This window comes from Anomaloglossus baeobatrachus, chromosome 9, assembly GCF_048569485.1.
Source record: "Anomaloglossus baeobatrachus isolate aAnoBae1 chromosome 9, aAnoBae1.hap1, whole genome shotgun sequence".
Classification (NCBI taxonomy): domain Eukaryota; kingdom Metazoa; phylum Chordata; class Amphibia; order Anura; family Aromobatidae; genus Anomaloglossus; species Anomaloglossus baeobatrachus.
Genome location: NC_134361.1, coordinates 228510907 through 228534751, shown reverse-complemented (window position 1 = coordinate 228534751; position 23845 = coordinate 228510907). Strand labels below are relative to the sequence as shown.

At 54.6% G+C, this 23845-nt stretch overlaps 2 protein-coding genes across 2 annotated transcripts in view; one reads left to right on the top strand and one right to left on the bottom strand.

The window, feature by feature from the left end:
- SWI5 (SWI5 homologous recombination repair protein) overlaps positions 1-8079 on the bottom strand; it is a 28479-nt gene extending 20400 nt beyond the window's left edge. Inside the window, exons 1-2 of the mRNA XM_075324975.1 lie at positions 7907-8079; positions 2346-2394 (exon numbers count right to left, since the gene is read on the bottom strand). Of these exons, the coding sequence (XP_075181090.1) occupies positions 2346-2394; positions 7907-8079 (222 nt within the window). The remainder of the gene's footprint in view (positions 1-2345; positions 2395-7906) is intronic.
- Positions 8080-14826: 6747 nt separating this feature from the next.
- Positions 14827-23845, top strand: part of GOLGA2 (golgin A2) — a 35205-nt gene continuing 26186 nt past the window's right edge. Inside the window, exons 1-3 of the mRNA XM_075324974.1 lie at positions 14827-14941; positions 20118-20234; positions 21846-21926. Of these exons, the coding sequence (XP_075181089.1) occupies positions 14897-14941; positions 20118-20234; positions 21846-21926 (243 nt within the window). The 5' untranslated portion in view covers positions 14827-14896. The remainder of the gene's footprint in view (positions 14942-20117; positions 20235-21845; positions 21927-23845) is intronic.

Sequence of the window (23845 nt, the reverse complement as noted above, 5' to 3'; positions counted from 1 at the left end):
CATACAGGATGTGAGGAGTGTGTGCGGGAGAATGGGCCAAAATCCACCTGAGCAATGCAGGCGACTAGTGTCTCCATACAGGATGTGAGGAGTGTGTGCGGAAGAATGGGCCAAAATCCACCTGAGCAATGCAGGCGACTAGTGTCTCCATACAGGATGTGAGGAGTGTGTATGTGGAAGAATGGACCAAAATCCACCTGAGCAATGCAGGTGACTAGTGTCTCCATACAGGATGTGAGGGGTGTGTGCAGAAGAATGGTCCAAAATCCACCTGAGCAATGCAGGTGACTAGTGTCTCCATACAGGATGTGAGGAGTGTGTGCGGAAGAATGGTCCAAAATCCACCTGAGCAATGCAGGTGACTAGTGTCTCCATACAGGATGTGAGGAGTGTGTGCAGAAGAATGGTCCAAAATCCACCTGAGCAATGCAGGCAACTAGTGTCTCCATACAGGATGTGAGGAGTGTGTGCGGAAGAATGGGCCAAAATCCACCTGAGCAATGCAGGTGACTAGTGTCTCCATACAGGATGTGAGGAGTGTGTGCGGAAGAATGGACCAAAATCCACCTGAGCAATGCAGGCGGCTAATGTCTCCATACAGGATGTGAGGAGTGTGTGCAGAAGAATGGGCCAAAATCCACCTGAGCAATGCAGGCGACTAGTGTCTCCATACAGGATGTGAGAAGTGTGTGCGGAAGAATGGACCAAAATCCACCTGAGCAATGCAGGCGACTAGTGTCTCCATACAGGATGTGAGGAATGTGTGCGGAAGAATGGTCCAAAATCCACCTGAGCAATGCAGGCGACTAGTGTCTCCATACAGGATGTGAGGAGTGTGTGCGGAAGAATGGGCCAAAATCCACCTGAGCAATGCAGGCGACTAGTGTCTCCATACAGGATGTGAGGAGTGTGTGCGGAAGAATGGGCCAAAATCCACCTGAGCAATGCAGGCGACTAGTGTCTCCATACAGGATGTGTGGAGTGTGTGCGGGAGAATGGGCCAAAATCCACCTGAGCCATGCAGGGACCAGTGTCTCCATACAGGATGTGAGGAGTGTGTGCAGAAGAATGGGCCAAAATCCACCTGAGCAATGCAGGCGACTAGTGTCTCCATACAGGATGTGAGAAGTGTGTGCGGAAGAATGGACCAAAATCCACCTGAGCAATGCAGGTGACTAGTGTCTCCATACAGGATGTGAGGAATGTGTGCGGGAGAATGGGCCAAATCCACCTGAGCCATGCAGGGACCAGTGTCTCCATACAGGATGTGAGGAGTGTGTGCGGAAGAATGGTCCAAAATCCACCTGAGCAATGCAGGCGGCTAATGTCTCCATACAGGATGTGAGGAGTGTGTGCAGAAGAATGGGCCAAAATCCACCTGAGCAATGCAGGTGACTAGTGTCTCCATACAGGATGTGAGGAGTGTGTGCGGAAGAATGGACCAAAATCCACCTGAGCAATGCAGGGACTAGTGTCTCCATACAGGATGTGAGGAGTGTGTGCAGAAGAATGGTCCAAAATCCACCTGAGCAATGCAGGGACTAGTGTCTCCATACAGGATGTGAGGAGTGTGTGCGGAAGAATGGACCAAAATCCACCTGAGCAATGCAGGTGACTAGTGTCTCCATACAGGATGTGAGGAGTGTGTGCGGAAGAATGGGCCAAAATCCACCTGAGCAATGCAGGTGACTAGTGTCTCCATACAGGATGTGAGGAGTGTGTGCGGAAGAATGGGCCAAAATCCACCTGAGCAATGCAGGGACTAGTGTCTCCATACAGGATGTGAGGAGTGTGTGCAGAAGAATGGCCCAAAATCCACCTGAGCAATGCAGGGACCAGTGTCTCCATACAGGAGGCGTCTGGAAGCTTCATCACCAGCAAAGGCTTTTATACAAAGTATTTAATCCATGTCAGTGACGTGTTGAATACTTTTTCCTGGGTCATTTCTCATTATTACACATCAGTAAATTGCTGTACCTCTATGATTTGATTTCTTTGCCTGTGTGGAGTGGGTGGGTTTCGCTGTGTCCACTTTACAGTTTTCCAGGTGCCCATATTATATAGATCGGATATAGTGGATGCATGCGCCCGCAGATCCCTGCGCAGTCGGGTGGTCGGGGCGCGGCTGCTGCTGCTGCTGTGCAGGGAAACCTGTGAAGAAGGTCCAGCGTGGCCATGACAGCACGGTGACCCCTCTAATCTCAGAAGTTGAGGGTCCCAGGGGTGAGAAAGTGAATGGGGACGTCACAGCCAGATGTAAAGAATCTTCATTATGTTTTATTTCATTTCTTGAAAATATTTTTGGAAAGTAGAGACAATGGCACGCAGCCTCGTCCATCACTTACCGGTGACTTAAACGCCCGGCTGCATCTTCCTCCATATCCCAGAGGAGCTCTAGAGAAGCCGAAGAGAGGACAGCCGGGAAGAGAGGACAGAAAGTCACTCAAGTATTCAGGATGGGCAACAGTAACGTTTTCTGGGAGGGGGGAAGCCGATGAGGGGAGGGAAAACGGCGTGGGGTCAAAGTGGGGACGGAGAGACGAGGAGGGGATAGAGGGGGAGAGGGGATAGAGAGGGAGAGGGGATAGAGAGGGAGAGGGGATAGAGAGGGAGAGGGGATAGAGAGGGAGAGGGGATAGAGAGGGAGAGGGGATAGAGAGGGAGAGGGGATAGAGAGGGAGAGGGGATAGAGAGGGAGAGGGGATAGAGAGGGAGAGGGGATAGAGGGGGAGAGGGGATAGAGGGGGAGAGGGGATAGAGGGGGAGAGGGGATAGAGGGGGAGAGGGGATAGAGGGGGAGAGGGGATAGAGGGGGAGAGGGGATAGAGAGGGAGAGGGGATAGAGAGGGAGAGGGGATAGAGAGGGAGAGGGGATAGAGAGGGAGAGGGGATAGAGAGGGAGAGGGGATAGAGAGGGAGAGGGGATAGAGAGGGAGAGGGGATAGAGAGGGAGAGGGGATAGAGAGGGGATGGGGATAGAGAGGGAGAGGGGATAGAGAGGGGATGGGGAGGGGAAGGAGAGGGAGAGGGGAGGGGACGGGGAGGGGACGGGGAGGGGAAGGGGAAGGAGAGGGGTAGGAGAGGGGTAGGAGAGGGGTAGGAGAGGGGAAGGAGAGGGGACGGAGAGGGGACGGAGAGGGGACGGAGAGGGAAGGGGGACGAGACGGGGAGGGGGACGAGACGGGGAGGGGGACGAGACGGGGAGGGGGACGAGACGGGGAGGGGGACGAGACGGGGAGGGGGACGAGACGGGGAGGGGGACGAGACGGGGAGGGGGACGAGACGGGGACAGGAAGAGGTCGAGACGGGGAGGGGGACGAGACGGGGAAGGGACGAGACAAGGAGGTGACGGGACGGGGAGGGGGACGAGACGGGGAGGGTCGAGACGAGACGGGGAGGGGGGACGAGACGGGGAGGGGGACGAGACGGGGAGGGGGGACGAGACGGGGAGGGGACGAGACGGGGAGGGGGGACGAGACGGGGAGGGGGACGAGACGGGGAGGGGGGACGAGACGGGGAGGGGGACGAGACGGGGAGGGGGGACGAGACGGGGAGGGGGACGAGACGGGGGGGGGGACGAGACGGGAGGGGGACGAGACGGGAGGGGGACGAGACGGGGAGGGGGACGAGACGGGGAGGGGGGACGAGACGGGGAGGGGGACGAGACGGGGAGGGGGGACGAGACGGGGAGGGGGACGAGACGGGGAGGGGGACGAGACGGGGAGGGGGACGAGACGGGGAGGGGGACGAGACGGGGAGGGGGACGAGACGGGGAGGGGGACGAGACGGGGAGGGGGACGAGACGGGGAGGGGGACGAGACGGGGAGGGGGACGAGACGGGGAGGGGGACGAGACGGGGAGGGGGACGAGACGGGGAGGGGGACGAGACGGGGAGGGGGACGAGACGGGGAGGGGGACGAGACGGGGAGGGGGACGAGACGGGGAGGGGACGAGACGGGGAGGGGGACGAGACGGGGAGGGGGACGAGACGGGGAGGGGACGAGACGGGGAGGGGGACGAGACGGGGAGGGGGACGAGACGGGGAGGGGGACGAGACGGGGAGGGGGACGAGACGGGGAGGGGGACGAGACGGGGAGGGGGACGAGACGGGGAGGGGGACGAGACGGGGAGGGGGACGAGACGGGGAGGGGGACGAGACGGGGAGGGGGACGAGACGGGGAGGGGGACGAGACGGGGAGGGGGACGAGACGGGGAGGGGACGAGACGGAGGGGGACGAGACGGGGAGGGGGACGAGACGGGGAGGGGGACGAGACGGGGAGGGGGACGAGACGGGGAGGGGGACGAGACGGGGAGGGGGACGAGACGGGGAGGGGGACGAGACGGGGAGGGGGACGAGACGGGGAGGGGGACGAGACGGGGAGGGGGACGAGACGGGGAGGGGGACGAGACGGGGAGGGGGACGAGACGGGGAGGGGGACGAGACGGGGAGGGGGACGAGACGGGGAGGGGGACGAGACGGGGAGGGGGACGAGACGGGGAGGGGGACGAGACGGGGAGGGGGACGAGACGGGGAGGGGGACGAGACGGGGAGGGGGACGAGACGGGGAGGGGGACGAGACGGGGAGGGGGACGAGACGGGGAGGGGGACGAGACGGGGAGGGGGACGAGACGGGGAGGGGGACGAGACGGGGAGGGGGACGAGACGGGGAGGGGGACGAGACGGGGAGGGGGACGAGACGGGGAGGGGGACGAGACGGGGAGGGGGACGAGACGGGGAGGGGGACGAGACGGGGAGGGGGACGAGACGGGGAGGGGGACGAGACGGGGAGGGGGACGAGACGGGGAGGGGGACGAGACGGGGAGGGGGACGAGACGGGGAGGGGGACGAGACGGGGAGGGGACGAGACGGGGAGGGGACGAGACGGGGAGGGGACGAGACGGGGAGGGGACGAGGATGAGACGGGGAGGGGACGAGACGGGGACGAAAGATGAGACGGGGAGGGGACGAGACGGGGACGAGGATGAAACGGGGACGAGGACGAGACGGGGAGGGGACGAGACGGGGACGAGGATGAGACGGGGAGGGGACGAGACGGGGACGAGGATGAGACGGGGAGGGGACGAGTCGGGGAGGGGACGAGACGGGGAGGGGGACGAGACGGGGAGGGGGACGAGACGGGGAGGGGGACGAGACGGGGAGGGGGACGAGACGGGGAGGGGGACGAGACGGGGAGGGGGACGAGACGGGGAGGGGGACGAGACGGGGAGGGGGACGAGACGGGGAGGGGGACGAGACGGGGAGGGGGACGAGACGGGGAGGGGGACGAGACGGGGAGGGGGACGAGACGGGGAGGGGGACGAGGGGAGGGGACGAGACGGGGAGGGGGACGAGACGGGGAGGGGGACGAGACGGGGAGGGGGACGAGACGGGGAGGGGGACGAGACGGGGAGGGGGGACGAGACGGGGAGGGGGGACGAGACGGGGAGGGGGACGAGACGGGGAGGGGGACGAGACGGGGAGGGGACGAGACGGGGAGGGGACGAGGATGAGACGGGGGACGAGACGGGGAGGGGGACGAGACGGGGAGGGGGGGACGAGACGGGGGAGGGGGACGAGACGGGGAGGGGGGACGAGACGGGGAGGGGGACGAGACGGGGGAGGGGACGAGGATGAGACGGGGAGGGGGACGAGACGGGGGACGAGGATGAGACGGGGAGGGGACGAGACGGGGACGAGGATGAGACGGGGGAGGGACGAGACGGGGACGAGGACGAGACGGGGACGAGGACGAGACGGGGAGAGGACGAGACGGGGACGAGGACGAGACGGGGACGAGGACGAGACGGGGACGAGACGGGGACGAGACGGGGACGAGGACGAGACGGGGAGGGGGACGAGACGGGGACGGGGACGAGACGGGGAGGGGGACGAGACGGGGGAGGGGGACGAGACGGGGAGGGGGACGAGACGGGGAGGGGGGACGAGAAGGGGAGGGGGGACGAGAAGGGGAGGGGGGACGAGACGGGGAGGGGGGACGAGACGGGGAGGGGGGACGAGACGGGGAGGGGGGGACGAGACGGGGAGGGGGGGACGAGACGGGGAGGGGGGACGAGACGGGGAGGGGGGGACGAGACGGGGAGGGGGGACGAGACGGGGAGGGGGGGACGAGACGGGGAGGGGGGGACGAGACGGGGAGGGGGGACGAGACGGGGAGGGGGGACGAGACGGGGAGGGGGGGACGAGACGGGGAGGGGGGACGAGACGGGGAGGGGGGGACGAGACGGGGAGGGGGGACGAGACGGGGAGGGGGGACGAGACGGGGAGGGGGGGACGAGACGGGGAGGGGGGACGAGACGGGGAGGGGGGACGAGACGGGGAGGGGGGACGAGACGGGGAGGGGGGACGAGACGGGGAGGGGGACGAGACGGGGAGGGGGGACGAGACGGGGAGGGGGGACGAGACGGGGAGGGGGGACGAGACGGGGAGGGGGGACGAGACGGGGAGGGGGGGACGAGACGGGGAGGGGGGACGAGACGGGGAGGGGGGGACGAGACGGGGACAGGGAGAGGTCGAGACGGGGACGAGATGAGGACGAGACGGGGAGGGGCCGAGACGGGGAGGGGACGAGATAAGGATGAGACGGGGAGGGGACGAGATGGGGACGGGACGAGACGGGGGAGGGGACAGGACGAGGATGAGACGGGGAGGGGACGAGACGAGACGGGGAGGGGACGAGACGAGACGGGGAGGGGACGAGACGGGGACAGGAAGAGGTCGAGACGGGGAGGGGGACGAGACGTGGAAGGGACGAGACAAGGAGGTGACGGGACGGGGAGGGGGACGAGACGGGGAGGGTCGAGACGAGACGGGGAGGGGGGACGAGACGTGGAAGGGACGAGACAAGGAGGTGACGGGACGGGGAGGGGGACGAGACGGGGAGGGTCGAGACGAGACGGGGAGGGGGGGACGAGACGGGGAGGGGGGGACGAGACGGGGAGGGGGGACGAGACGGGGGAGGGGGGACGAGACGGGGAGGGGGGACGAGACGGGGAGGGGGGACGAGACGGGGAGGGGGGACGAGACGGGGAGGGGGGACGAGACGGGGAGGGGGGACGAGACGGGGAGGGGGGACGAGACGGGGAGGGGGGACGAGACGGGGAGGGGGGACGAGACGGGGAGGGGGGACGAGACGGGGAGGGGGGACGAGACGGGGAGGGGGGACGAGACGGGGAGGGGGGACGAGACGGGGAGGGGGGACGAGACGGGGAGGGGGGACGAGACGGGGAGGGGGGACGAGACGGGGAGGGGGGACGAGACGGGGAGGGGGGACGAGACGGGGAGGGGGGACGAGACGGGGGACGAGACGGGGGACGAGACGGGGAGGGGGGACGAGACGGGGAGGGGGGACGAGACGGGGAGGGGGGACGAGACGGGGAGGGGGGACGAGACGGGGAGGGGGGACGAGACGGGGAGGGGGGACGAGACGGGGAGGGGGGACGAGACGGGGAGGGGGGACGAGACGGGGAGGGGGGACGAGACGGGGAGGGGGGACGAGACGGGGAGGGGGGACGAGACGGGGAGGGGGGACGAGACGGGGAGGGGGGACGAGACGGGGAGGGGGGACGAGACGGGGAGGGGGACGAGACGGGGAGGGGTCGAGTCGGGAGGGGGACGAGACGGGGAGGGGGACGAGACGGGGAGGGGTCGAGTCGGGAGGGGGACGAGACGGGGAGGGGGGACGAGACGGGGAGGGGGGACGAGACGGGGAGGGGGACGAGACGGGGAGAGGGGTTGATACTCCATTCCTCTGTGTGTATATTCTGTATTCAGGGCCGGTAGTTTGATCACAGCCATGTTTCTATCCCTATACATTACAGCGCAGACAGCAGAATGCAGTAGTCACGCAGCCTCAGAGCCGCGCTCCAGTGTTGCACACATGATACCTGCTGCGGCCGCTCCCGGGTCTGGGGGTCCGGGAGGAGGGGGGTTTCGGGGTGGGGGTCCCCCTCTGGAGAGGGCCGGGGCCTCCGGGAGACTCCACCGTGCAGCCGCGCTCACAGGTCACGTGAGAGACGCGGAATAGAGCGCGGCGCCGGCAGCAATTACAAGGGTGCATCAGCTGACTGGTCACGTGACAGCGGCCAGGACACGCCCACTGGCCGCATACCCGCCATTACTTCCTGCATGGTCTACTCCGTGGCCGCCACCAGAGGGCGCTGATAGATGCAGGCGTTGTTCTCGCTTCACACGGCAGCAGGAGGGATTTCTGCCCGTTTTCTGTCACAGCAGATTGCTGAATCCTGACAGTGTGCAGAATCCTGACAGTGTGCTGACTCCTGACAGTGTGCTGACTCCTGACAGTGTGCAGAATCCTGACAGTGTGCTGACTCCTGACAGTGTGCAGAATCCTGACAGTGTGCAGAATCCTGACAGTGTGCTGACTCCTGACAGTGTGCAGACTCCTGACAGTGTGCTGACTCCTGACAGTGTGCTGACTCCTGACAGTGTGCAGAATCCTGACAGTGTGCTGACTCCTGACAGTGTGCAGAATCCTGACAGTGTGCTGACTCCTGACAGTGTGCTGACTCCTGACAGTGTGCTGACTCCTGACAGTGTGCTGACTCCTGACAGTGTGCAGAATCCTGACAGTGTGCTGACTCCTGACAGTGTGCAGAATCCTGACAGTGTGCTGACTCCTGACAGTGTGCTGACTCCTGACAGTGTGCAGAATCCTGACAGTGTGCTGACTCCTGACAGTGTGCTGACTCCTGACAGTGTGCAATGTGCAAACAGCTGCCCAGCGCTCTGACCAGGAGGGGGCGCCAGGAGCAGAACTGTAGACGAGATTGTCACATGAAATCTCATGAATCACGTGACCGCACTGTAACATTGGGAATATGGGGGAATCATCACTAGGCAGTACACACTGTGGCGATTTGGCAATATTTCTAGGTCCCAATCACCCCCTAGTGGCAGGAGCAAGTAACACATGGATTTGTATCACATATAAACCAATCACCCAGGGAACTGGGTCACAGCATCTCCTAAAAAGGCTCTTGTGACTTATTCCCGGTATACAGAAGGATTTGTGGATTGTCCCCGGTATACGGCAGGTATTGTGGATTGTTTACTGTACACCGCAGGTCTTGTGGGCTGTTCCCGGTATACGGGGGTCTTGTGGGGTGTTTCCTGTATATGGTGGGTCTTGTGGGGTATTTCCGGTATATGTAGGGTCTTGTGGGGTGTCCCCGGTATATGGAGGGTCTTGTGGGGTGTTCCCGGTATATGGAGGGTCTTGTGGGGTGTTCCCGGTATAGAGTGTCTTGTGGGGTGTTCCCGGTATATGGAGTGTCTTGTGGGGTGTTCCCGGTATACGGAGGGTCTTGTGGGGTGCTCCCGGTACACGGAGGGTCTTGTGGGGTGTTCCCGGTATACGGAGGGTCTTGTGGGGTGCTCCCGGTATATGGAGGGTCTTGTGGGGTGTTCTCGGTATATGGAGGGTCTTGTTGGGTGTTCCCGGTATACGGAGGGTCTTGTGGGGTGTTCCCGGTATATGGAGGGTCTTGTGGGGTGTTCCCGGTATATGGAGGGTCTTGTTGGGTGTTCCCGGTATATGGCGGGTCTTGTGGAGTGTTCTTGGTATATGGAGGGTCTTGTGGGGTGTTCCCGGTATACGGAGGGTCTTGTGGGGTGTTCTCGGTATACGGAGGGTCTTGTGGGGTGTTCCCGGTATACGGAGGGTCTTGTGGGGTGTTCCCGGTATATGGAGGGTCTTGTCAGGTGTTTCCGGTATACGGAGGGTCTTGTGGGGTGTTCCCGGTATATGGAGGGTCTTGTGGGGTGTTCCCGGTATACGGAGGGTCTTGTCGGGTATTCCCGGTATACGGAGGGTCTTGTGGGGTGTTCCCGGTATACGGAAGGTCTTGTCAGGTATTCCCGGTATATGGAGGGTCTTGTAGGGTGTTCCCGGTATACGGAGGGTCTTGTCAGGTATTCCCGGTATACGGAGGGTCTTGTGGGGTGTTTCCGGTATACGGAGGGTCTTGTGGGGTGTTCCCAGTATATGGAGGGTCTTGTGGGGTGCTCCCGGTATACGGACGGTCTTGTGTGGTGTTCCCGGTATACGGAGGGTCTTGTAGGGTGTTCCCAGTATATGGAGGGTCTTGTGGGGTGTTCCCGGTATACGGAGGGTCTTGTGGGGTGTTCCCGGTATACGGAAGGTCTTGTCAGGTATTCCCGGTATACGGAGGGTCTTGTAGGGTGTTCCCGGTATACGGAGGGTCTTGTCAGGTATTCCCGGTATACGGAGGGTCTTGTGGGGTGTTCCCGGTATACGGAGGGTCTTGTGGGGTGTTCCCAGTATATGGAGGGTCTTGTGGGGTGCTCCCGGTATACGGCCGGTCTTGTGGGGTGTTCCCGGTATACGGAGGGTCTTGTAGGGTGTTCCCAGTATATGGAGGGTCTTGTGGGGTGTTTCCGGTATATGGAGGGTCTTGTGGGGTGTTCCCGGTATACGGAGGGTCTTGTGGGGTGTTCCCGGTATATGGAGGGTCTTGTGGGGTGTTCCCGGTATACGGAGGGTCTTGTGGGGTGTTCCCGGTATACGGAGGGTCTTGTGGGGTGTTCCCGGTATACGGAGGGTCTTGTGGGGTGTTCCCGGTATACAGCGTTTCTTGTTGAGTGTTCCCTGTATACAGCAGATCTTGTGGGGTGTTAACGGTATACTGAGGGTCTTGTGGAGTGTTCCTGGTATGCAGCGGGTCTTACAGGGTGTTCACGGTATATGGAGGGTCATGCCCGGGATACGGCGGGTCTTGTGGGCTATTTACTGTATACGGAGGGTCTTGTGAGGTGAAATCATCTGTAAGTTGTCCTGCCGCTATTTCTATTCAGAATACACCCCCATTGTTGCCTCTAGAGTGATGGAAGCTGCTTCCCGTCCTCTCCGCACCCTTTTTCCAGACTCCCATCATCAGTGGAACAAACATGAAGACATCAGAGCCTCGAGTCACAACTGCTGAGATGAAGACGCTTTGTACAGTGACGACCCCGGGTGTCTCAGGAGCGATCGCTGTCAGGAATTTACACCAGTCCATGGCTGTGCGTCTGCGGTTTCCTCAGCTCAGACCTGATCGCTAAAATAATGGTAGCGATACCGTACGGGCGGTTTAGGACTAAGATATCGATGTTCCAGGAGATTCCTGGACAGATGATCAATATGGGAACTGATCTACACTACGCAATGTATGGCGCTGTGGGGGTCCGCTATGTCCGGCTGCCGCGGGGGCTGCAGTGATTGGTGGCTGCCGGGTGTCAGCCCAAGGTCCCTCTGATATTGATGACCCCCCCGAGCATAAACCATCAATATCGGCCCCCTTTATGCTCCTCGGTGCATTTCCATCAATAAGAGCCAGGCACCTCTGTTTGGTGTCTCATCGCAACTCCCTGCAGCATTCATGCAGGTCGATGGGTTGCCATGGCAGCTGGGGATCTACTTAGCCCCCATGAAGCCACCTTGGAACTTGTGAACGTCTTCATTGGAGACCCCCAATTAGTGCTATAGCCTGTAATAAAGTGTAATATGTATATATATATATATATATATATATATATATGTATATAAATATATTTATGTGTGTATGTATATATATATATATATATATATATATATATATATATATATATATATACAGTGCCTACAAGTAGTATTCAACCCCCTGCAGATGTAGCAGGTTTACACATTCGGAATAACTTGGCATTGTGACATTTGGACTGTAGATCAGCCTGGAAGTGTGAAATGCAGCAAAAAAGAATGTTATTTCTTTTTTTAGTTTTTTTTTTTAAATTGTGAAAAGTTTATTTAGAGGGTCATTTATTATTCAACCCCTCAAACCACAAGAATTCTGTTTGGTTCCCCTAAAGTATTAAGAAGTATTTCAGGCACAAAGAACAATGAGCTTCACATGTTTGGATTAATTATCTCTTTTTCCAGCCTTTTCTGACTAATTAAGACCCTCCCCAAACTTGTGAACAGCACTCATACATGGTCAACATGGGAAAGACAAAGGAGCATTCCAAGGCCATCAGAGACAAGATCGTGGAGGGTCACAAGGCTGGCAAGGGGTACAAAACCCTTTCCAAGGAGTTGGGCCTACCTGTCTCCACTGTTGGGAGCATCATCCGGAAGTGGAAGGCTTATGGAACTACTGTTAGCCTTCCACGGCCTGGACAGCCTTTGAAAGTTTCCACCCGTGCCGAGGCCAGGCTTGTCCGAAGAGTCAAGGCTAACCCAAGGACAACAAGGAAGGAGCTCCGGGAAGATCTCATGGCAGTGGGGACATTGGTTTCAGTCAATACCATAAGTAATGTACTCCACCGCAATGGTCTCCGTTCCAGACGAGCCCATAAGGTACCTTTACTTTCAAAGCGTCATGTCAAGGCTTGTCTACAGTTTGCTCATGATCACTTGGAGGCCTCTGAGACAGACTGGTTCAAGGTTCTCTGGTCTGATGAGACCAAGATCGAGATCTTTGGTGCCAACCACACACGTGACGTTTGGAGACTGGATGGCACTGCATACAACCCCAAGAATACCATCCCTACAGTCAAGCATGGTGGTGGCAGCATCATGCTGTGGGGCTGTTTCTCAGCCAAGGGGCCTGGCCATCTGGTCCGCATCCATGGGAAGATGGATAGCACGGCCTACCTGGAGATTTTGGCCAAGAACCTCCGCTCCTCCATCAAGGATCTTAAGATGGGTCGTCATTTCATCTTCCAACAAGACAACGACCCAAAGCACACAGCCAAGAAAACCAAGGCCTGGTTCAAGAGGGAAAAAATCAAGGTGTTGCAGTGGCCTAGTCAGTCTCCTGACCTTAACCCAATTGAAAACTTGTGGAAGGAGCTCAAGATTAAGGTCCACATGAGACACCCAAAGAACCTAGATAACTTGGAGAAGATCTGCATGGAGGAGTGGGCCAAGATAACTCCAGAGACCTGTGCCGGCCTGATCAGGTCTTATAAAAGACGATTATTAGCTGTAATTGCAAACAAGGGTTATTCCACAAAATATTAAACCTAGGGGTTGAATAATAATTGACCCACACTTTTATGTTGAAAATTTATTAAAATTTAACTGAGCAACAAAACTTGTTGGTTTGTAAGATTTATGCATCTGTTAATAAATCCTGCTCTTGTTTGAAGTTTGCAGGGTCTAACTTATTTGCATCTTATCAAACCTGCTAAATCTGCAGGGGGTTGAAGACTACTTGTAGGCACTGTATATATATATAATATATAAAGCTGAATGTGTGTATGTATGTCCGGGATTGGCATCCGCACCGTCGCAGCTACAGCCACAAAATTTTGCACACTCACACTTCTGGACCCCGAGAGCGTCATAGGCTATGTTTTGAGGGGAAATTTTGACCCTGCTCTTTACAGTTATTCACCAAAAAACCTGCCTCCATTAAAGCGAATGGAGCTGGGAGCCACAGTGCAGCCAGAACTTCAGAAGAATGCGCAGCCACGCCCTTATATGGAATGTTGGCGTGTCACAATGCAGCCAGGGAAAGAGACAGACACAGACAGGGAAAGAGGCAGACATAGACAGGGTAAGAGACAGACACAAAGAGACAGACAAAGAGACAGACTGACAGGGAAAGAGACAGACAGGGAAAGAGGCAGACACAGACAGGGTAAGAAACAGACATAGACAGGGTAAGAGACAGACACAAAGAGACAGACACAGACAAAGAGACAGACTGACAGGGAAAGAGAGGGAAAGAGAGAGACAGGTTAAGAGACAGACACAGACAGGTAAAGAGACAGACACAGACAAAGAGACAGACACAGGGAACGAGACAGACAGGGAAAGAGACAGACAGGTAAAGTGACAGAGATAGATAGACAGACAAGGAAAGAGATAGATAGACAGACAAGGAAAGAGATAGATAGACAGACAGGGAAAGAATTGAGACAGACGGAGAAAGAGACAGAGACAGTCAGAGGCAGACAGGGAAAGAGACAGACAGACAAAGAGATAGAGAGAGAAAGATATATACAGAGGGGGAGACAGACAGAGAATGGGAGAGAAACAGAGAGACAGTTACTATCCCGGGCATTAATACATTCTATTTATACATTCTATCCCGGGAATGTTAATACATTCTATTTTGTTAACAGCAGTTATTAACCCGGGCGAAGCCGGGGAGTACAGCTAGTATATATATCTATATATATGTGTGTGTGTGTTTTAAAAATACAAAAAAAAACTAAAAATCCAAATAAAAAGAAATCAAGTGTAAAAATCCAATCTGTGAAGATATAAAATGATTTCTCCCAGACGATAAATGGTGTAAAGGAAAAATAATGAATAAAAAGTGATAAAAACATCATCAACGCTCAAAAACGGTAACACCACTAGTCTTGAAGAGCATTGCATGCTGGGACTTGTAGTTTTCGTCACATCCTGAGGTTCGAGGTAAAAAAAGGGAAGATTTTGCAGCTTTTTGGAGGAAAAAACACCAAAATAATGCACGGTACGGTCACGGCTTTGGGGTACGTGCACACACAGCTGTTATTTATTTCTTATGCAGAAAATTGAAGCAGAAAATTATTTGTTTGATGCATTTTTTGTTCTTTTTATACTTTTTTTTTCATGTTGATCTCAATTGTGAAAAAAAGTTGTAAAAACGCAGAGAAAAGATATGCTGCGTTTTTGAGATGCGTTTTTGAGCCCCTGACAGGGCGCACATTCCTGCACTGCACTGACTTGGTACCGCCCACTCCCCCCTCCCCCGCCTCTCTGGATGGTACAGCTGGCAGTGACGTCACGCGGATCGCGCTTGGCTCGGGAGTGCGCGGCGCGGTGCATTGTGGACGCGCAGTGCATTATGGGCGCGCGGTGACGTGTTCCCCCGGCCGGACCCAGGATGGCTGACGACAGACAGCACAAGCTGGCCTCGGCCCGGAGGAAGGTACGGCCGGTACCGGAGGCCCGGTGTTGCGGGCGGACACTAGGCACCAGGCTGTAGACGGGGGCGGCGGGAGGTGTCAGCCGCTGGGTGACATGACAGCAGGGGGGGGGGCATAGGCTGCCACTCTCTAGGTATTGCCTTCCTTCATATGATGCCACTTTGTACCGTGCAACTTTATTTGTCTCCGCACTGGAGGCGATGACAAGGTCATGTGACCTCGCCGGGTCCTATGGAGGGCCATAGGCTCAGACCCTGTAGGGCCGGGTGCAGCTGCAGCCCCCTATATCTTAGCAGGTGCTTATGCCAATCTGCCTGTGACCCACTAACCTGTGCCCTCAGGAGGTCACGCCCGGGGTCGTCCGCAGGTCAGCATTGCACAGCCATGCCCCCCATACTTATCATCAGTGGGACCAGCCGGCCAGTGACTCTATAGGGGAGCCCCAACAGGATCGGATGGGGAAAAGGATCAGGCAGGTTGATTCAGCATGCCCAATCTGTTATCAAGAGAGAGATGCGGCGGCTGCTTATCTGGCAACACAAGAGGTGAGAGGGCAAGATTAGTGAGTGCAGCTCTGGAGTATAATACAGGAGGTAACTCAGGATCAGTAATGTATGTACACAGTGACTGCACCAGCAGAATAGTGAGTACAGCTCTGGAGTATAATACAGGAGGTAACTCAGGATCAGTAATGTAATGTATGTACACAGTGACTGCACCAGCAGAATAGTGAGTGCAGCTCTGGAGTATAATACAGGAGGTAACTCAGGATCAATAATGTATGTACACAGTGACTGCACCAGCAGAATAGTGATTACAGCTCCGGAGTATAACACAGGAAAACTAATGTAATGTATGTACACAGTGACTGCACCAGCAGAACAGTGAGTGCAGCTCTGGAGTATAATACAGGAGGTAACTCAGGATCAGTAATGTATGTACACAGTGACTGCACCAGCAGAATAGTGAGTGCAGCTCTGGAGTATAATACAGGAGGTAACTCAGGATCAGTAATGTATGTACACAGTGACTGCACCAGCAGAATAGTGAGTGCAGCTCTGGAGTATAATACAGGATGTAACTCAGGATCAGTAATGTATGTACACAGTGACTGCACCAGCAGAATAGTGAGTGCAGCTCTGGAGTATAATACAGGAGGTAACTCAGGATCAGTAATGTAATGTATGTACACAGTGACTGCACCAGCAGAATAGTGAGTGCAGCTCTGGAGTATAATACAGGAGGTAACTCAGGATCAGTAATGTAATGTATGTACACAGTGACTGCACCAGCAGAATAGTGAGTGCAGCTCTGGAGTATAATACAGGAGGTAACTCAGGATCAGTAATGTAATGTATGTACACAGTGACTGCACCAGCAGAATAGTGAGTGCAGCTCTGGAGTATAATACAGGAGGTAACTCAGGATCAGTAATGTAATGTATGTACACAGTGACTGCACCAGCAGAATAGTGAGTGCAGCTCTGGAGTATAATACAGGAGGTAACTCAGGATCAGTAATGTAATGTATGTACACAGTGACTGCACCAGCAGAATAGTGAGTGCAGCTCTGGAGTATAATACAGGAGGTAACTCAGGATCAGTAATGTATGTACACAGTGACTGCACCAGCAGAATAGTGAGTACAGCTCTGGAGTATAATACAGGAGGTAACTCAGGATCAGTAATATATATACACAGTGACTGCACCAGCAGAATAGTGAGTGCAGCTCTGGAGTATAATACAGGAGGTAACTCAGGATCAGTAATGTATGTACACAGTGACTGTACCAGCAGAATAGTGAGTGCAGCTCTGGAGTATAATACAGGAGGTAACTCAGGATCAGTAATGTATGTACACAGTGACTGCACCAGCAGAATAGTGAGTACAGCTCTGGAGTATAATACAGGAGGTAACTCAGGATCAGTAATGTATGTATACAGTGATTGCACCAGCAGAATAGTGAGTGCAGCTCTGGAGTATAATACAGGAGGTAACTCAGGATCAGTAATGTATGTACACAGTGACTGCACCAGCAGAATAGTCAGTGCAGCTCTGGAGTATAATACAGGAGGTAACTCAGGATCAGTAATGTAATGTATGTACACAGTGATTGCACCAGCAGAATAGTGAGTACAGCTCTGGAGTATAATACAGGAGGTAACTCAGGATCAGTAATGTAATGTATGTACACAGTGATTGCACCAGCAGAATAGTGAGTGCAGCTCTGGAGTATAATACAGGAGGTAACTCAGGATCAGTAATGTAATGTATGTACACAGTGACTGCACCAGCAGAATAGTGAGTGCAGCTCTGGAGTATAATACAGGAGGTAACTCAGTAATGTAATGTATGTACACAGTGACTGCACCAGCAGAATAGTGAGTGCAGCTCTGGAGTATAATACAGGAGGTAACTCAGGATCAGTAATGTATGTACACAGTGACTGCACCAGCAGAATAGCGAGTGCAGCTCTGGAGTATAAATACAGGAGGTAACTCAGGATCAGTAATGTATGTACACAGTGACTGCACCAGCAGAATAGTGAGTGGAGCTCTGGAGTATAATACAGGAGGTAACTCAGGATCAGTAATATATATACACAGTGACTGCACCAGCAGAATAGTGAGTGCAGCTCTGGAGTATAATACAGGAGGTAACTCAGGATCAGTAATGTATGTACACAGTGACTGCACCAGCAGAATAGTGAGTGCAGCTCTGGAGTATAATACAGGAGGTAACTCAGGATCAGTAATGTAATGTATGTACACAGTGACTGCACCAGCAGAATAGTGAGTGCAGCTCTGGAGTATAATACAGGAGGTAACTCAGGATCAGTAATATATATACACAGTGACTGCACCAGCAGAATAGTGAGTGCAGCTCTGGAGTATAATACAGGAGGTAACTCAGGATCAGTAATGTATGTACACAGTGACTGCACCAGAAGAATAGTGAGTGGAGCTCTGGAGTATAATACAGGAGGTAACTCAGGATCAGTAATGTATGTACACAGTGACTGCACCAGCAGAATAGTGAGTGGAGCTCTGGAGTATAATACAGGAGGTAACTCAGGATCAGTAATATATATACACAGTGACTGCACCAGCAGAATAGTGAGTGCAGCTCTGGAGTATAATACAGGAGGTAACTCAGGATCAGTAATGTATGTACACAGTGACTGCACCAGCAGAATAGTGAGTGCAGCTCTGGAGTATAATACAGGAGGTAACTCAGGATCAGTAATGTAATGTATGTACACAGTGACTGCACCAGCAGAATAGTGAGTGCAGCTCTGGAGTATAATACAGGAGGTAACTCAGGATCAGTAATATATATACACAGTGACTGCACCAGCAGAATAGTGAGTGCAGCTCTGGAGTATAATACAGGAGGTAACTCAGGATCAGTAATGTATGTACACAGTGACTGCACCAGCAGAATAGTGAGTGGAGCTCTGGAGTATAATACAGGAGGTAACTCAGGATCAGTAATATATATACACAGTGACTGCACCAGCAGAATAGTGAGTGCAGCTCTGGAGTATAATACAGGAGGTAACTCAGGATCAGTAATGTATGTACACAGTGACTGCACCAGCAGAATAGTGAGTGCAGCTCTGGAGTATAATACAGGAGGTAACTCAGGATCAGTAATGTAATGTATGTACACAGTGACTGCACCAGCAGAATAGTGAGTGCAGCTCTGGAGTATAATACAGGAGGTAACTCAGGATCAGTAATATATATACACAGTGACTGCACCAGCAGAATAGTGAGTGCAGCTCTGGAGTATAATACAGGAGGTAACTCAGGATCAGTAATGTATGTACACAGTGACTGCACCAGCAGAATAGTGAGTGCAGCTCTGGAGTATAATATAGGAGGTAACTCAGGATCAGTAATATATATACACAGTGACTGCACCAGCAGAATAGTGAGTGCAGCTCTGGAGTATAATACAGGAGGTAACTCAGGATCAGTAATGTATGTACACAGTGACTGCACCAGCAGAATAGTGAGTGCAGCTCTGGAGTATAATACAGGAGGTAACTCAGGATCAGTAATGTATGTACACAGTGACTGCACCAGCAGAATAGTGAGTGCAGCTCTGGAGTATAATACAGGAGGTAACTCAGGATCAGTAATGTATGTACACAGTGACTGCACCAGCAGAATAGTGAGTGCAGCTCTGGAGTATAATACAGGAGGTAACTCAGGGTCAGTAATGTAATGTATGTACACAGTGACTGCACCAGCAGAATAGTGAGTGCAGCTCTGGAGTATAATACAGGAGGTAACTCAGGATCAGTAATGTATGTACACAGTGACTGCACCAGCAGAATAGTGAGTGCAGCTCTGGAGTATAATACAGGAGGTAACTCAGGATCAGTAATGTAATGTATGTACACAGTGACTGCACCAGCAGAATAGTGAGTGCAGCTCTGGAGTATAATACAGGAGGTCACTCAGGATCAGTAATGTATGTACACAGTGACTGCACCAGCAGAATAGTGAGTGCAGCTCTGGAGTATAATACAGGAGGTAACTCAGGATCAGTAATGTATGTACACAGTGACTTCCCCAGCAGAATAGTGAGTGCAGCTCTGGAGTATAATACACATGTTATGGCTTTGTATGGGTGTATATCCCTTAGTGCAGGTGATGGTGATATGAGGCACTGTCGGGTGCAGACCTCTGAATATACATTATCGCTCTGAGCTGCGGTTCTCCGGGTTATTATGGTCTGGTTTCTCTGCGCTGTTTTCTACAATCGTCCCATTGTCCTGGTAAATAATACAGCGCGTCTTTTCTGTAATGTGGGACATTAGGATTGTTGGCTGGGGGGGTAGGTGGTGACAGCCGTGTCCCTCTCAGTTACCTCTCGTGACTGCGTCCATCTTTGACCCTGTGGTCGCCCGCAGACTGGCTTCTGAGTGCCGGTGGTCTCCCGCTCCGGAGGTTACGGGGTTCAGCTCTGTATGTGGATGTGGCCGGAGCGGTGACGTGTCGTAGTGATCATGGCAGCAGCATTATTCTTGACTTCCTCTGTTTTCCCACACAAAAGTCAGCTGCTCTCCCAACCTGAAAAGGCTGATAACAGAGAACACTAGTTCATTTGTCACATAGACTTTTTGCTTTGATTTGTTTCTAGATCCTTTTCCTTTTGTCTTTGTAGCTAAAGGAATTTCAGCAGAAGGCGACTCCACCGGCTCCTGTGGGCGGCAAGAAGAAGAAAAAGGGAAGAGAGTCCAACAGCCATCCTGACACCCCCAATCGTCTCTCTCCGGACCCAGTAAGTCCCTGGATCACATGGTATCATGCACTGTATTTACATAATGCCTCCAACTTATCTGCAGGATGTTTTTTTAGGGTGCATCTTGATTGCAGCTCTGAAGTTACCGCCTCCTTGGCCTTTTCTTTGTCTCTGCTGACTGATATCTTATCACCCATCTTGGTTAGATTCCAAAATAACAATTGTGCCTGCTATGGAGCGATATAGAAATGGGCTGGGAGATTTCTTAAAGGGGCATTTTCATTTTACAAAGTGATGGTTTGTTGGTAGGATATACCATCACTGATCTCTGGGACCCTGGTAACACCCCACAAGACCCTCCATATACTGGGTCCGATCCTGAGAATAAGGGGCTGCAGCGCTGGTGTCTGTCGGTCGGTCCCATATGCCCTCTAGTTTTGCAGCCGGGACGTGTGGGCTAAAAATACCAGCCTAACCATCTGTCTAATAAAGCATAAAAAAGGGCTCCTAACTTCCGTTTTTCCTATGCTAATAAGCGCTGGGACTAGTCACAAGGGCTTTGCTTTGCCCCGACTAGTCTGCCCTCTTTCCGAGCTATCGCGTCTCTGTGGGCATGATACCATGATTTCTGTGTGTGATACAAATGAGACAAGTATGAGTGTGTGACTCACTATGAGACGTCACCGCCGGCTGATGGAAATCTCGCGCATGCGTGTGTCTCACTTCCACAGCGTCGCTGGGCCTCCTTAGCCTCCCAGCTTCACAAGCGCACTGTGCATGATCCAGAGTCTGCTGCGCCTCCAACCATGCGCAGAGCGCGTCTGAAGCGGTGACGTCGGCTCATGGAAATCATGGGAGTATGCTCACAGGGGCGTGATACCACGGGTAGAATGAATCGCAGCCTGGTGGGAGTTGGCACCAGTCCGGCGATGGGTGACTGACAGGTGTCTGATATATTCCTTGAAATATCAGCACACTTTGAAGACAGATTATACCTGGCTGTGGTTCATGCTGCCTGTAACTTGTGCAGCATTAATCAGGGGACAGATTCCCTTTTAAAAGAAGCCTTCCCTGAACAGTGAGGTCGGGGGGCCAATGTGCAGGGAAAGCGGAGTCGGTGGAATGCTGCTACACCTGGGGTAGGGGGGTCTCATAGTATGGGCGATATCTTCTAGACCGGTGCGGGTGCTATATCTGAGACCACCACCACTTGCCAGAACTGGGCACCTCTGTCCCTGGATTTGTGGGGCACCGCCCATTCATTGATGAGCATTGTAGCCTGCTATCCCATAGACGGTGGGGGGACGTGGGGCATTTACGCTGCTGCTTTATTTGGACGGACACAGAAGTGCCTCCTGGCCAGTGAATTGTTCCCCCAATACTCCCACCAGACTGGGGGCCGTGGATGAGAGCTCGCAGCCTGAAGTGAGACTTTTACTCTCTGTATCAGATTGGGGGGTGATTAATCTTGGAACCCCTTTATCTGATGTCCCACTAATGCCCTGCAGGGCTGTGAGGACCTGTGCTGGGGGTCTGTATACCGGTGGCGTCGGTGCCCTCCGTCCTCTCGGGCGCGTTGCTGTGTACCTTCTCTCCCCTTTCTGCTCATCTGCCTTCTCCCTCTTCTTTCTCTTTTCTCACTATCTTCAGATTGAGGCCATTTTGAAGGGGCTGGTATCAGATCTTCATAGATCCAATGGGGTTTCCCTCCCTGGTTTGGGCGACATGAAGGTGAGCTATACGGGGGGCTGCTGCCGTTTCGCTCCGGCTCGCTTTGCCTGTGCTTCCCTACCCATGGTCCCACATGCTCATCATTCGTTATTACCCATCGCTCCAGATGGGATTTGTACCCATTTTTTAATTTGCTTTGATTCCCTTTTAATTTTTGCGCTGTATTCATGGCAGTTCATGACAACACAATGTGTTTGGTCGACCTTTTACTCCTGCACTGTTATTGTATGTGCTATTATACCGCCATGTTGTGTCTATAGGAAAGTGGCGCTGATGACATCTATTGGCCGGGTGTCTATAGGGTCGTATTGTGCATATGCTGGACCGGACGTGATCAGCGCCGCTTGCCTTTTAATGCTGGAGTGAGAGGTGCCAAAAAGCACCCTATGTGTGTTGTGTTTTGGCTTCTTTTTTTGCACCGCGCTGCTGTGTGCATTGCTATATTACTGTAGTGTAGCCAAGCAACCTTTGTCCCCACGCCGAGGAAAGCAGAGGACAGGTATTAGTGCGGTGGCAGCTGGAAGGCGGGATGGCACCTTTACTACATTCCAGTGCGGATTTATCACTCTCCATAAGTGCCATTCATTAGGTGTGATCGTTTACCTCAGTGGTTAGCACTGCAGCCTTGTGGTGGCTCAGTGGTTAGCACTGCAGCCTTGTGGTGGCTCAGTGGTTAGCACTGCAGCCTTGTGGTGGCTCAGTGGTTAGCACTGCAGCCTTGTGGTGGCTCAGTGGTTAGCACTGCAGCCTTGTGGTGGCTCAGTGGTTAGCACTGCAGCCTTGTGGTGGCTCAGTGGTTAGCACTGCAGCCTTGTGGTGGCTCAGTGGTTAGCACTGCAGCCTTGTGGTGGCTCAGTGGTTAGCACTGCAGCCTTGCGGTGGCTCAGTGGTTAGCACTGCAGCCTTGCGGTGGCTCAGTGGTTAGCACTGCAGCCTTGCGGTGGCTCAGTGGTTAGCACTGCAGCCTTGCGGTGGCTCAGTGGTTAGCACTGCAGCCTTGCGGTGGCTCAGTGGTTAGCACTGCAGCCTTGCGGTGGCTCAGTGGTTAGCACTGCAGCCTTGCGGTGGCTCAGTGGTTAGCACTGCAGCCTTGCGGTGGCTCAGTGGTTAGCACTGCAGCCTTGCGGTGGCTCAGTGGTTAGCACTGCAGCCTTGCGGTGGCTCAGTGGTTAGCACTGCAGCCTTGCGGTGGCTCAGTGGTTAGCACTGCAGCCTTGCGGTGGCTCAGTGGTTAGCACTGCAGCCTTGCGGTGGCTCAGTGGTTAGCACTGCAGCCTTGCGGTGGCTCAGTGGTTAGCACTGCAGCCTTGCGGTGGCTCAGTGGTTAGCACTGCAGCCTTGCGGTGGCTCAGTGGTTAGCACTGCAGCCTTGCGGTGGCTCAGTGGTTAGCACTGCAGCCTTGCGGTGGCTCAGTGGTTAGCACTGCAGCCTTGCGGTGGCTCAGTGGTTAGCACTGCAGCCTTGCGGTGGCTCAGTGGTTAGCACTGCAGCCTTGCGGTGGCTCAGTGGTTAGCACTGCAGCCTTGCGGTGGCTCAGTGGTTAGCACTGCAGCCCTGCGGTGGCTCAGTGGTTAGCACTGCAGCCTTGCGGTGGCTCAGTGGTTAGCACTGCAGCCTTGCAGCGCTGGTGTCCTGGGTTCAAATCCCACCAAGGACACCATCTGCAAGGAGTTTGTATGTTCTCCCCGTGTTTGCGTGGGTTTCCTCCGGTTTCCCCCCACACTCCAAAAACATGCAGATAGGGACCTTAGATTGTGAGCCCCAATGGGGACAGTGATGCAAATGTATGTAAAGCGCTGTGGAATTAATAGCGCTATATAAATGAATAAATATTATTATTATTATTATTATTATTATTACCTGAAGTCGACGACGTTAAATCTAAAGGATAGCTGATTATGTATGATCTGTCTGCGGG